Source organism: Capricornis sumatraensis, chromosome 7, assembly GCF_032405125.1.
Source record: "Capricornis sumatraensis isolate serow.1 chromosome 7, serow.2, whole genome shotgun sequence".
Classification (NCBI taxonomy): Eukaryota; Metazoa; Chordata; class Mammalia; order Artiodactyla; family Bovidae; genus Capricornis; species Capricornis sumatraensis.
In genome coordinates, this window is record NC_091075.1 from 117802759 (window position 1) to 117817077 (window position 14319).

Below are 14319 nucleotides of genomic sequence, written 5' to 3' on the forward strand. Positions count from 1 at the left end.
ACCAGCCCACTGCTTGCCAAGAGCTGGGCAGTGGCTCTCGAGCCTCTTATGGAAGTTGTACTTTTAATTGTAGGGGATTTAATTCAACGCTAAGTATTTAGTTAAATATTACCTAGGTTAAGCAAAACGAGAATGCACACAGGAAGTGTTTCTATGAGAGAATCTGATGCCCAGAGACGAACGGTAATGAATTACTGAAACTGTGAGGGCAAGGCCCCCGCCACCCACAGAAGAGGGCTCTCTAAAAAGCCAGGTTTCAGACGGCCTCACACCATCTGAAATTCCAAATGCACCTGAAGGAAAGGAAGCCAGAAACCAGTGCAGACTCCGGTCCTCCACCAACACAGTGGTAAACACGCGTACAAACAAGTCTTTAAATCACTTCAGGCTGAGATCTTTAAAAACCATTACTCAGAACTCCACCACCGTGATCAACGCTGCTGACTGATTTTTGGTCCTCGAATTGGAAAAGGGTCCTCCACCACCTTGACCGAACTTGTGACCATCGGCCAGGCTGTGGGGCCTTAAAGAGAGACCCCGTTAAGCCTTCCGCCTGCAGCGCCTCCCCACTGCCCGAGAGCCCAGGGCTGGCACAGAGCCACACCCACTGGTGAGCGGACAGGCCACAGGGCGCTTCCTGCCATTCCTGCAGGGACAGGGAAGGGCCACCCCCACCCCTTACCTGATGGTACTGGATGAGTCTCAGCAGCATGGACACCACCACCTCCTTCTGGGTCTCAAGCTCTCTTCCTGCATCAGCCTTATTGGTTCCTCTTAAAACGAAGAGGTCATGGACTATGGGCTGCAGGGCAGGTATGGCTGTGGGCACAGAAGGACGCTAAGAAGGCACTCGGGAGACGACACTGACCCCTCCAGATGACTTCAAAGGAACAAAACTGATCTACACTCGACTCGCTGATCAGGGATAATTTCAGGTTACCCAGGAGTGCACTGAGATTATCTGTACGCCATCCTGGAAGGTCACGGGTCTTCCCTGACGCTTGACAAGGTTGTGAAATCTTTTTGAAAACCAGGGCTTCTGTGACATAACATTACTTCTGACACAAAGTGATGCAAATTCAAAAGTTTTAAACTAAAACAAAAACAGCAGCGTTCTAACCTCATACACAACGTGCTCAAAGAGTCACCTGAAAAGAGGACAGATGCTTTTCCAACAGAAAACACTTAGTCAAAGTATTAGATTTCTATACTATTTCAAGCAACTAAACTCACTCTCTTGTTAGACTAAGGGTTTCCCCCTCAAGGCATGTCTTTACTCAAAACAGCAAAGTGAAGTGTTCGGCCTAACACACCCTCAGGAGTAACGTAGGAAGGCCTTCATTGAGGGGCATCAGCCTGGCCAAGTCACCACAGCTACTCAAAGGCACACTCTCAGCCTCAGCCACGCACACACACAGAGACACACAGACACACACACACAGACACACACAGACACACACACGTAGGAAGGCCTTTCATTGAGGGGCATCAGCCTGGCCAAGTCACCACAGCTACTCAAAGGCACACTCTCAGCCTCAGCCACGCACGCACACAGAGACACACACACACACACGTAGGAAGGCCTTTCATTGAGGGGCATCAGCCTGGCCAAGTCACCACAGCTACTCAAAGGCACACTCTCAGCCTCAGCCACGCACGCACACAGAGACACACACACACACACACACACACGTAGGAAGGCCTTTCATTGAGGGGCATCAGCCTGGCCAAGTCACCACAGCTACTCAAAGGCACACTCTCAGCTTCAGCCACGCACGCACACAGAGACACACACACACACATACACACACACACGTAGGAAGGCCTTTCATTGAGGGGCATCAGCCTGGCCAAGTCACCACAGCTACTCAAAGGCACACTCTCAGCCTCAGCCACGCACGCACGCACGCACGCACGCACACACACACGTAGTGGCGACAGTAAGGTCTGGCTGTGCATCGACTTTCCCTCCAAAGAAAGAACGTGCTTCCCTCTGGTCTGGGAAGCCTCAGCCGCCCCTCCAGTGAGGCCTGCACTCTCAGCTCCAGGGCCCGGGGGCGCACGCACAGTCAGGGCCCCACTGCTGAGGCTGGGAAGGGGCCTGCAGGAGGCTGGCCGCCTTGCTAGCGTGGAGGCGGCGAGGAGCCGAGCCCTGCGCTCCCCTGCCCCCAGCCCAGGAGGTCCGCCCGCCACGGGACAGCACACGGGGACCCCGGTAAAAACCACGGCGCAAAGGCCTCTAGGCTTCTGCCGACAGCGCTGCAGAGGGTAAGCAGTGTGAGCCGGGAGGAGGCCAGAGGGGTGACGCTCCTCCCCACGGCACAGCCTCACTGCACCAGGTGGCAGCAGGTGCCTGGGCTGCAGGTCGCTCTCTGTGGACCTCACTTTAGCTCCTATGAAACAGCCAGGCAAAACAGAAGGTCCTGAATCAAGGCCACACTGTACCTTCCAGGACACTGGGCGATAAACCCAGCGGCCTTACAGAAGCCGGATTTTAAAATTCTCCGTTTCACGTGGATAGACAGAGTATCTATGGCAGACTCTACGTGCGCTGCTTGTACCCAGGTGGACCACACTCCCTTCTTCAGACACCTCTGCCAGAGTGCGCACACGCGCGACCGGCAGGAGGCAGTGTAAGCGCAGACCAAAGAGCCGGGGAGAGGCCTGCCCCTGTTACCGTGCGTCACCGCCTTCCTCCCGCTGGCCATGATGCCGTCACAGAGCTGGATGATTTTAGGGATCCCGATGATCTGTTTTGAGTGGTAACGCTCGTAAGACAGTAATACCAGGAAGAAAAAGATGTTTGGGATAATCGCCTCTGACTCCCTAGAAACAGAAACACCCAAAGACTTCCTTTTAAAATGAAAAAACATCATCGTATCAACAGCCCCAAACCAATCCTGATTCAAAGTGGAGAGCGTGCGTGTGAGAAAACAGCAGAGCGTGGGGTGAGGGGCAGCGCTTGGAGCCTCGGCACCCGGTTCGGTCCCATCACCCTCATCTCGAGTCCCTGTCTGGGGCGGGGCCCCCACGCCTGCTGGGGTGCCCGGGCGGTTGGCAGGGCTCAGTGAGGGCCCTGAGGGAGGCACCCTCACAACCGCAGCCCAGAGCGCCTCCATATGCCCCACGCCCTGCCACTGAAGAACCTGGCACCCAGAGGAGAAAAGGTAACTTGCCTTCAATCACATGGTCAGGGTTACACACGCGAGAACAAGAGCCTGGGTCTCTAGACCCGGGGGCAGGGGGAGAGGCGGGCAGACGGGCCGCTCAGGACACTCCTCTGCACCACGCTTCCCTAACGACTAAGTGGCTCAAAAAATAAAGGAGCTTCATTTTCAATTATATTTACAGGATGAAGTATTAAAACCTTACAGGCTAGCAAGGTAAAGTTACTAGAGATAACCATATCTAACGCTGCTTTCTGTAAGAGTAGAAAAAAAATTACTGTTATCTCAAGTAAGATTTCATTTAGCAAAACTATTATAATTAAATGCTTTGAAATCTGAAATGAAAACTGACGACACGTGTAATCGTCAGATAAAGAACTACCTCTCAACAAGGCTTGAGATACTTAAGTCATTAATTTTCAAGAGAAACAAAAATCCACAGCATGTTCATCAGACTTTCATTAAAAACAAGGCCTGGCAAAAATGCCTAACCATCTTTTAAAGTAAACACCCATCTTAAAAATCTAGAATTAAATGTATGGACTTCCCTGGTAGGAAGTGATTAAGATGCCACACTTTTACTGCAGGGGACACAGGTTCAATCCCTGGTCAGGGAACTAAGATCTGCATGCTGCTTGGTGTGGCCGAAAAAATAAAATCAATCAAAATAAAATAAAATTACATGTAATTATCTAACAAGGACAAGAAATCTAAAGTAACAAAATGCAATTACCTGAACTGGCCGACTTCAATGTATTCAAACTGCTTCAGCACAAATCCAATGAACACCTACAGGCAGGAAATACAATTTTCACATCAGTAATTAAAATGTGCAAACAGGTTACTTTCCTTGGCACTCATCTGTATCGACCTTTAACAAGTTTCCTGACAGAAGACAATCTTGCTTCTATACAAGAACTCAAACGCACTCTACGGCCAGATTAGATAATTTCAAGACACTTGCAGAAATCCCTTAAACTCATTTACTCAACAGTGAGGTGAAACCTCCTGGGAGAAACAAAAGAGAAGCTCCGGGAGCCAGCAGGGGCCCCAAAGGTGCAGCGCAGGTCCCGCTGGTCCGGCTGCCGCACGCCCGGCAGCGTGGGCATCCTGAACTGGCTTAGGGACAAGGCGTCCAGCTGAGCCCACCTTCTCCCCGCAGCACCAGCGTTCAGAGGGGCCGGGCACCCAGGGCTGCTGGGGGTGTGGTGGCCGCAAATGGAGGCCACACCCGCGACTGCTCACGACCATGTCAAGCTTCAAGCGCATGTTCATTTCCCACCCTGACACTCGAGCTCATCTCCCGTTTCCTCCTGGCCCCCTGGTGTGACCCGGACACACACAGGGGCTCCGTAAACCACGCCCTGAACTGAGGCAATTCCTGGGCCTGTTCTGTTTTTCTACCCCGTTCATAAAGACCGTCACCACAACCAAGCCTAAGAACTGGGGAGAGAGAGGGCCTGTTAGAGAGGACTGGTCGCTGTGAGGAGTCACCAAGGTGCCTGCTGGGCTCCGACGAGTGGAGCAAGCCTGCGCTGGGCCCCGCTTCCTCACGGGAAGCCCCACGGCGGGTCCCACGCCTGCCTCCCCTCGGCCACGGCCATTCCACCGCGGACGAGGGCGTCCCCTCCCCAGACGACAGAAGCACTATCCCCTGGGAGCGTCTCCCCAGAGGAGGGAAACGGCTCTGTGGAGAATGTCCTCCTAACAACCAGCACAGAGAGCGGGATGGTGAAGATGCTGGCCAGCACACAGCCCCCGGGCCCCTCCCCTCAGGTGGCCCCTGAGCACTGCGGGAAAGCGGGGTCGCCTCTCCGTCGAGCTCCCTCAGGGGAGTGCCACGGCACCCACGAGATGGTGGCGTCTGGAAGCAGACGGGGAGCTGCAGCGTCTCCACCCAGAGCACTTCCCATCTCACCCTGGAAAGCAGCCCACGGCCAGGGCCCTGCGGGGACGGCCACGGCCCCACAGGGACGGCCACAGCCTGCCGCCCCACAGGGACAGCCACGGCCCCACAGGGACGGCCACGGCCCGCCGCCCCACAGGCAACTCTCCCCGTGGTGAGCTCGCTGGCCTGACTCCTGCTTTCAGAGAGTTCCCGTCACGAAGGGACCCGCCTCTCCACAGTCGCACGCGCCAGAGCAGGGCACGGGGGTGAGGGCCCACGGGGCGGAGGCGAGTGCGGACCCTCGGGCCGGCTCAGACAACCGGGGCGCCCCGGGGGCCAGGTGCTGCCTGGCAGACCACACGCCTCCGCAGAAGGTGACAGCTAGGCAGTGGCAACCGTCCCTCATAAGCTGTTTGAACCACACTCTGGGTTCTGCACAGATGTCCCCCCAAACTGTAAATGCAAACTACTCCTGGGGCGGGGGCAGGTGGGTGGGTGGGAGGAGCCGCTGCGGGAGCGTGAAGGCTGGAGAGCCCGGCCGAGGGCGCTGCGCTCGCCGAGGCTCCACGGGCCAGGCCGCCGTGCCCACCAGCGGGTGAGGCAGAGGAGGGGCAGCAGCTGGTGCGGGAAGGAGACGCACACTTCCTGAGGCAGGTCTCAGCGTCTTTCCCAGCTAGCCTCATTACATCAGGAACGGGTGCGGCAGGTCAGGACACGGGTGCCACACCTGGTCTGAGTCCAGCAGGCAGTAGTTGACCCGCAGCTGGACTAGCTGCGCCAGCAAGGCCAGCACCTGCTTCTGCAGCTGTACGGAGGTTGTGGTCGTGTACTGCTTCAGTGCTTTTATGACGAGAGGCTCGAACAAGCGAATGTGATTGTGAATAGCATTCTGCGAAGAAGAGAAACAACTGGCGAGTGAGTCTGCAGCTGCAGCCGCCTCCAGCCGCAACCCAGGAGGGGCTCCCAGTTACCTTGTCTGCTCGGTTCTTTGTGACGCTGGTGAGGTTTGTCTTCAGCTGGGTTGACACTTTCTGGAGGACGTCAAACCACCTGCCAGGTAGGAAAAAGGGCGAGCAAAGAACACCCTTACATACTCTCCTGTGTCCCCAGGTAGACCCAGGTCAGGCTAACTCCAACTCACAGAATCAAAACATTTCAGGGTCAGAAAGAACTTCAACAGCCACTCAGTGTAGCGGCATCAAGCTCTTCTTTTAATGAAGATTAGTCAGGCAAGGAAATGGCAACCTGCTCCAGTATTTTTGTCTGGAAAAGCTCATGGACAGAGGGGCCTGGTGGGCTACAGTCCATGGAGTCGCAAGGAGTCGGACACAAAGACACAAAGTCACAAAGACACAAAGTCACAAAGAGGCCGAGCAACTGAGTGTGCCATGAGACAGCACTGAGCTTACGGTGGCCAGGCCACACGGCTCATCACCCGCAGCAGGCGAGCTGGGCCAGAGCGCTGCTGCCGCCAGAAACTCACGCAGCCCCAGGGGCAGCCGCTGGAGGCGGCCAGGCTCGGGAAAGGTGCGGAGACTCAGAGGGCACAGCTTGATTTCTTTAAACTTTTACAGCAAATACCCTTTTCTTTTCAAGAAACGTAATAGTAAATGACAGTAATCAGACACTTGCTTGTTTTACTTATATCCCGTATTAGACAAAAATTTAAAGAGTCCTAGTCGGAGGAGGTAATGGCAACCCACTCCGGTACTCTTGCCTGGAAAATCCCATGGATGGAGGAGCCTGGTAGGCTGCAGTCCATGGGGTCGTGAAGAGTAGGACACAACTGAGCAACTCCACTTTCACCTTTCACTTTCATGCATTGGAGAAGGAAATGGCAACCCACTCCAGTGTTCTGGCCTGGAGAATCCCAGGGACGGGGAGCCTGGTGTGCTGCCGTCTATGGGGTCGCACAAAGTCGGACATGACTGAAACAACTTGGCAGCAATAGCAGTCCTGAGATTTAGGAAAAATCTGTATATCACCAATTAAACCCCCAAACATGGACATTTTCCTAAAATACTCTAAATCTATGTAACAAAAACCCAGGAATTCTACGGCTGCTACAGAGCAGTAACTCAAACATGCATTAACAATTAACAGTAATTTAAGAAACAACGACTGCAATTCCAGACATCCTAAAAGAAGCAAGCAAGCAAGCAAGAAAGTGAAGTCGCTCAGTCGTGTCCGACTCTCTGTGACCCCATGCACTGTAGCCCACTAGCTCTCCATCTATGGAATTTTCCAGGCAAGAGTACTGGAGTGGGTTGCCAGGGGTCGAACCACATTGCAGGCAGACGCTGTACCATCTGAGCCATCGGGGAAGCCCAGCACAGCCATGAATTAGGTGGAAAGAGGCCTTTATCCATGAAGCTGGGAACACACCGCCCACAGTCCTCTGCACACCAGCACAGCCATGAATTAAGTGGAAAGAGGCCTTTATCCATGAAGCTGGGAACACACCACCCACAGTCCTCTGCACAATAGCACAGACATGAATTAAGTGGAAAGAGGCCTTTATCCATGAAGCTAGGAACACACCACCCACAGTCCTCTGCACACCAGCACAGACATGAATTAAATGGAAAGAGGCCTTTATCCATGAAGCTGGGAACACACCGCCCACAGTCCTCTGCACACCAGCACAGCTGCACCACCTGAGCTGCAAGCCCCGAGCGCCACCCACACACAGGACCTGGCCCTGCAGCGACGCGCCTTCAGCCTCTGTGGACACACGCGCCCCCTTCCTGCTCTGCTGATACGTCAGCATGAGTGGTCGCAGCTCAGCTCTCCTGTCCCGCAGCCCAGCCCCACCCACCGAGACCGGAACACCCCAGGCCCTCCTCTCTCACTGGACTACACACTTCTCTGAAGGGGGGCCTGCCTTAGCAGCGCGGAGAGCTCTGGAGAACATGGGCGGCGCTCAGAAGGTTACCCTGAGGTGTCCTGGTCCTGCTCTGCCTGGGCCGCGTTCCGCAGGCTGGCGTCCGCTAAGGCCTGGGTGAAGAGGGTGTACGGTGCCATGAAGCAGTAGTGGTACAAGCCGGGCCGTGCGCTGGAGGAGCCGAGGCGCTGCGCACGGCCCTGCGACTTGCTGGCGTGCGAAGACAGGCCATCCAACTGGGAGGCCAGGTTTGTCCCGAACAGAGTCTTCAGCAACTGGAGCGGAAGAATTGAAATCATCGACAGTCGAATTAATGCGGAATCTCCCACACACACACAGAGTCCGCCTGAAACGAACTGGATGCGCGAGCAAGACTTCTGGCCATGCGGACGCTGGAGGGGCGCTCGGACAGCAGGAAGGGGACAGGAGCCTGTCCCCAAGGGCGAGCCCCTCCTCCAGGGGCACAGGGGACAAGTAGCCTCCTGGCCGGAGAATGAGCGAGCAGAGGCGGGCCAGTGGGGCTGCGGGACCCAACATCTCCTGAGCGCCAGGCAGAGCACCAGCATCGTGTGGGGAGAAGGGCTTCCCGGGAGCTCCTCGCTTACCTGCTGAACACACACGGTCGCCATCATCGGCTCTCGACTGAAGCAAGACTTCAGGTATCCCAGGATCTCTTCAACACACTGGAAAGGAGAAGTGTGAGGCGTTAAAGGAAGCGAGTCACAGACCACTCACTGCTACGGTCCCACATGGACAGCAGACAGGACCGGTTCCATTTAAACTGGGAACATCCTTCAACGCCGGAGGACACTCAGAGCAGGCTCTCACTTATCACAGCCGGAGACAGCGTGAAGCGCTGACCTCCAGGCTCTCGCCCTTCCTTTCACGCGCTTCTATGTTCACGCCTCTGTTGGCTCACTCATCCAGACACAGGACATCGAGGATCTGCCGTGCCCTCCGCGTCCAGCCCTGTTCTCAGAGCAGGAGGTCAGAGTCCACAGGGGAGCTGAACGCCCTGCATCCCGGGGGCGCCTGCAGACGGTCAGCTGAACGCAACACATGTTAAGTCAGGTGTGAGTTGCCCCAGAAAGTCCTAGATGTGTCTCGACAGGCTGCAAAGATGAGCACCACGACTCCCTGCAAACAACTGCCCTCACAGGGGCTTTTCCAGCCGCGTACACGAGGTCTGCGGCAGACAAGGCTCCCTGGAGACGAGAGCCGGTCCACGACTGCCACCGGCAGGCCCCTCCTCACGGCCACGCGGCCTTCAGCCACTGCTCGCGGGACATCACCTACAGAGAGAAGGCCACTCGCTTCATTCATTTGATGCAGCTTCCTGTACTCAACAGTGACAGCTTTCTGTTCACATCACATACGCAGGCCCATGTGTTTTGAATATTCCGATTAACTCCCCCTGGACCAGATGTCCAAGGCTGCATATATACCCGGCAGGGTTGAGTTTCTGCCACGCCACCGCTCATAGCAGGTAACTAATGGCACCCCACTCCAGTACTCTTGCCTGGAAAATTCCATGGACGGAGGAGCCTGGTAGGCTGCAGTCCATGGGGTTGTTAAGAGCCGGACACGACTGAGCAGCTTCACTTTCACTTTTCACTTTCATCCACTGGAGAAGGAAATGGCAACCCACTCCAGTGTTCTTGCCTGGAGAATTGCAGGGACGGGGGAGCCTGGTGGGCTGCCGTCTATGGGGTCGCACAGAGTCGGACATGACTGAAGCGACTTAGCAGCAGCAGCAGCAAGAAGTGTTAACTGGAAGAATTCAACCAGAGTCTTCCATATCACAAGCTGTCTAATGAAGAATCATGTCTCTTAACAAATACATATGGAATGCTTCTGTGCACTCCCAGGTCTCCTGCACTGCAGGCAGACACTTTACCATCTGAGCCACCAGGGAAATCCAGAAACTAAGTTCAGTTCAGCTCAGTCTCTCAGTCATGTCGGACTCTTTGCAACTCCATGGACTGCAACAAGCCAGGCTTCCCTGTCCTTCTCCCAGAGCTTGCTCAAACTCAACGTCCATCGAGTCAGTGATGCCATCCAGCCACCTCATCCTCTGTCGTCCCCTTCTCTTCCTGCCTTCAATCCTTCCCAGCATCAGGGTCTTTTCCAATGAGTCAGTTCTTTGCATTAGGTGGCCAAAGTTTTAGAGCTTCAGCTTCAGCATCAGTCCTCCCAATGAATATTTAGGACTGATTTCCTTAAGGATGGACTGGTTGGATCTCCGTGCAGTCCAAAGGACTCTCAAGAGTCTTCTCCAACACCACAGTTCAAAAACATCAATTCTGTGGCGCTCACCCTTCTTCACAATCCAACTCTCACATCCATACATGACTACTGGAAAAACCACAGCCTTGACTAGACGGATCTTTGTTGGCAAAGTAATGTGTCTGCTTTTGAATATGCTATCTAGGTTGGTCATAACTTTTCTTCCAAGGAGTAAGTGTCTTTTAATTTCATGGCTGCAATCACCATCTGCAGTGATTTTGGAGCCCCCAAAAATAAAGTCTGACACTGTTTCCACTGTTTCCCCATCTATTTGCCGTGAAGTGATGGGACCGGATGCCATAATCTTTGTTTTCTGAATGTTGAGCTGTAAGCCAACTTTTTCACTCTCCTCTTTCACTTTCATCAAAAGGCTTTTTAGTTCCTCTTCACTTTCTGCCATAAGGGTGGTGTTATCTGCATATCTGAGGTTATTGATATTTCTCCCGGCAATCTTGATTCCAGCTTGTGCTTCTTCCAGCCCAGTGTTTCTCATGATGTACTCTGCATATATGTTAAATAAGCAGGGTGACAATATACGGCCTTGAGGTACTCCTTTCCCAACTTGGAATCAGTTTTCCCTCTCTGGTTCTAACTGTTGCTTCTTGATGTGCATACAGGTCTCTCAGGAGGCAGGTAAGGTGGTCTGGTATTCCCATCTCCTGAAGAATTTTCCACAGAAGAATTTTCTTGTGATCTACACAGTCAAAGGCTTTGGCGTAACCAATAAAGCAGAAGTAGATGTTTTTCTGGAACTCCTTGCTTTTTTGATGATCCAACGGACGTTGGCAATTTGATCTCTGGTTCCTCTGCTTTTTCTAAATCCAGTTTGAACATCTGAAGTTCATGGGTCACATACTGTTGAAGACTGGCTTGGAAAATTTTGAGCATTACTTTGCTAGTGTGTGAAATGAGTGCAATTGTGAGGTAGTCTGAACATTCTTTGGCATAGCCCTTCTTTCAGATTGGAATGACAACTGACCTTTTCCAGTCCTGTGGCCACTGCTGAGTTTTCCAAATTTGCTGGCATATTGAGTGCAGCACTTTCATAGCATCATCTTTTAGGATCTGAAATAGCTCAACTGGAATTTCATCACCTCTACTAGCTTTGTTCATAGTGATGCTTCCTAAGGCCCACTTGACTTCGCATTCCAGGATGCCTGGCTCTCGGAGAGTGATCACACCATCGTGGTTACCTGGGTTGTGAAGATCTTTTTTGTACAGTTCTTCTGTGTATTTTTGCCATCAGTTCTTAGTATCTTCTGCTTCTGTTAGGTCCAGACCACTTCTGTCCTTTATTGTGCTGATCTTTGCATGAAATGTTCCCTTGGCATCTCTAATTTCCTTGAAGAGATCACTTGTCTTTCCCATTCTGTTGTTTTCCCCTATTTCTTTGAACTGATCACTGAGGAAGGCTTTCTTACCTCTTCTTGCTATTCTTTGGAACTCTGCATTCAGATGCCTATATCTTTCCTTTTCTCCTTTGCCTTTCACTTCTCTTTTTCTCAGCTATTTGTAAGGCCTCCTCAGACAGCCATTTTGCCTTTTTGTATTGCTTTTTCTTGGGGATGGTCTTGGTTACTGTCTCCTGTGAAATGTCACGAACTTCGGTCTACTGCTCTTCAGGCGCTCTATCAGATCTACTCCCTTGAATCTATTTGTCGCTTTCACTGTATAATCATAAGCGATTTGATTTAGGTCTTATCTGAATGGGCTAATGGTTTTCCCTACTTTCTTCAATTTAAGTCTGAATTTGCCAATAAGGAGTTCATGATCTGAGCCACATTCAGCTCCTGATCTTATTTTTGCTAACTGTATAGAGCTTCTCCATCTTTGGCTGCAAAGAATATAACCAATCTGATTTCGGTATTGACCATCTGGTGACGTCCACGTGTAGAGTCTTCTCTCGTATTTTTGGGAGAGGGTGTTTGCATTCTCTTGGCAAAACTGTTAGCCTTTGCCTTAGTTCGTTTTGTACTCCAGGGCCAAACTTACCTGTTACTCCAGGTATCCGTTGACTTCCTACTTTTGCATTCCAGTTTCCTATGATGAAAAGGACATCTTTTTTGGGTGTTAGTTCTCGGAGGTCTTGTAGGTCTTCATAGAACCGTTCAGCTTCTTCAGCATACTGGTTGGGGCATAGGCTTGGATTACTGTGATACTGAATGGTTTGCCTTGGAAACGAACAAGAGATCCTTCGGTCACTTTTGAGACTGCACCCAAGTACTGCATTTCAGACTCTTCAGTTGACTGTGAGAGCTACTCCACTTCTTCTAAGGGATTCTTGCCCACGGTAGTAGATATAATGGTCATTTGAATTAAATTCGCCATTCAAGTCCATTTTAGTTCAGATTTCTAAAATGTCGACGTTCACTCTTGCCATCTCCTGTTTGACTACTTGCAATTTGCCTTGCTTCATGGACCTGACATTCCAGGTTCTTGTGCAACACTGCTCTTCACCGCATCGGACTTTACTTCCGTCACCAGTCACGTCCACTCCTGGGCGTTGTTTTCGCTTTGGCTCCGTTTCTTCATTCTTTCTGGAGTCATTTCTCCACTGATCTCCAGCAGCCCACTGAACTAACTCCCTACCGACCTGGGGAGCTCATCCTCCTCCAGTGTCCTATCGTTTTGCCTTTCATGCTGCTCACGGGCTCTCAAGGCAAGAATACTGAAATGGTTTGCCATTCCCTTCTCCAGTGGCCCATGTTTTGTCAGAGCTCTCCACCGTGACCTGTCCGCCTCGGGTGGCTAAGAAACTGAAAACAGGTGAAGAAAGCACGGTCCTGTCAGCCTTCTGAGAGTCCAGAGTAACCAGGAAACAAGTCCTGGGCAGGAACATAAACATACGGGATAACAAAGGGACACCCCGTTCCCAGCCAGTAAGGGCTAAGAGGGACCTCATTTATCCCACAGTCAAACCACCGAAAAAGCCAGACAATACATGAGACCACGACTCCAAGACCGTGATCACCAGGCACCAGAGGACAGGGGTCCCTCAGAGATGGGAGACAAGCTGGTTAGCAGAACGGCTGGCCTGCTCACTGCGTCCCTCGGAGAGCTCCCGGGAGGGGCATGAGGACGAGGGACGGAGCAGGGCCCGGGAGCCCCGAGTCGAGAAGGAGCTGGGAGCGCGGGAAGCGGACTCAGTGAGGGTTCCAAAGAAGAGCAGCCTCCCAGAGAGGACCTGGGGAGGCCCCGCAGTGCTGGGCGGGGAGGAGGCCGGCAGAGGGAGCACGCTCAGAGCTCACACAGGCCGGACGGTGACCCCTCTCCCTGCGGGCTCGCAGCCCCGGGCCGAGCCAGAGAGCCCTTGCCTCGGGTGGAAGACTCAGCCCTGGACCCAGCACTGCTCCGCCCCCTCTGAGCTGACACGTGGGAAAAGTACAAGCGACGAGCAAGGAGAAGCAGAAGACAGTGTGCACAGTGACCGAGACCAGGTCAGCTCTACGCACGCCGAGAGGAAGACGGGGAGAACGGGCACAGCGGACTGCACGGTAGCCCACGCTCGGCGCGGGCTTTCAGAAACTCACTGTGGAGTTCATCAGACACCAAGATGCCCCAGCCGGACAGGTGGTCCCAACACAGCAGAGCAAGTGGGCAAGGCGCTAACTGTCCCATCTGGACGGGGACACAGCATGGGCAGCCGCCGCACGACTCCTTAACTCTTCCATCTGCCTGACCAGGTCCCCACGACAGGAGGGTGGCGGACAGAGGTCAGTTACTAGGCTCGGAACCGAAGTCCACAAGCCTCAAGCACAGCTCTGCTCCTTCCTAAAGCGTGACCGAGCAAGCCACACACCCTCACTGTGGCTGCTTTGACTTTTCAACATGCAGCAGGTCAGAGAAAGCAGAAGACTCAGCAGTTTTAAACCCTGTAGTCTTCTAATGCAGCTGTGTCTGAACTAATATGCAGCAAAAAGTGAGAAGAGAATACGAATCGAACTCCCCTCAATGCGAGGCTAAGATGACAATCAGACTCAGGTGTCCAAACTGAAGAACCTTCTCCCTGCTTCCCAAACATGCTGGGATGGTGGGCTCCCACCCCAAGGCACCTGGCCCAGAGGTGCATTTCAGGTGTGCCAGCCACAGTTTAG

At 53.1% G+C, this 14319-nt stretch overlaps 1 protein-coding gene across 1 annotated transcript in view; it reads right to left on the reverse strand.

The window, feature by feature from the left end:
• The window catches only part of HTT (huntingtin), a 123957-nt gene that overhangs the window by 41499 nt on the left and 68139 nt on the right, over positions 1-14319 (reverse strand). The window contains exons 30-36 of the mRNA XM_068974776.1: positions 8545-8622; positions 7991-8214; positions 6027-6105; positions 5783-5944; positions 3901-3956; positions 2678-2826; positions 683-819 (exon numbers count right to left, since the gene is read on the reverse strand). Coding sequence (XP_068830877.1) covers positions 683-819; positions 2678-2826; positions 3901-3956; positions 5783-5944; positions 6027-6105; positions 7991-8214; positions 8545-8622 — 885 coding nt within the window. The remainder of the gene's footprint in view (positions 1-682; positions 820-2677; positions 2827-3900; positions 3957-5782; positions 5945-6026; positions 6106-7990; positions 8215-8544; positions 8623-14319) is intronic.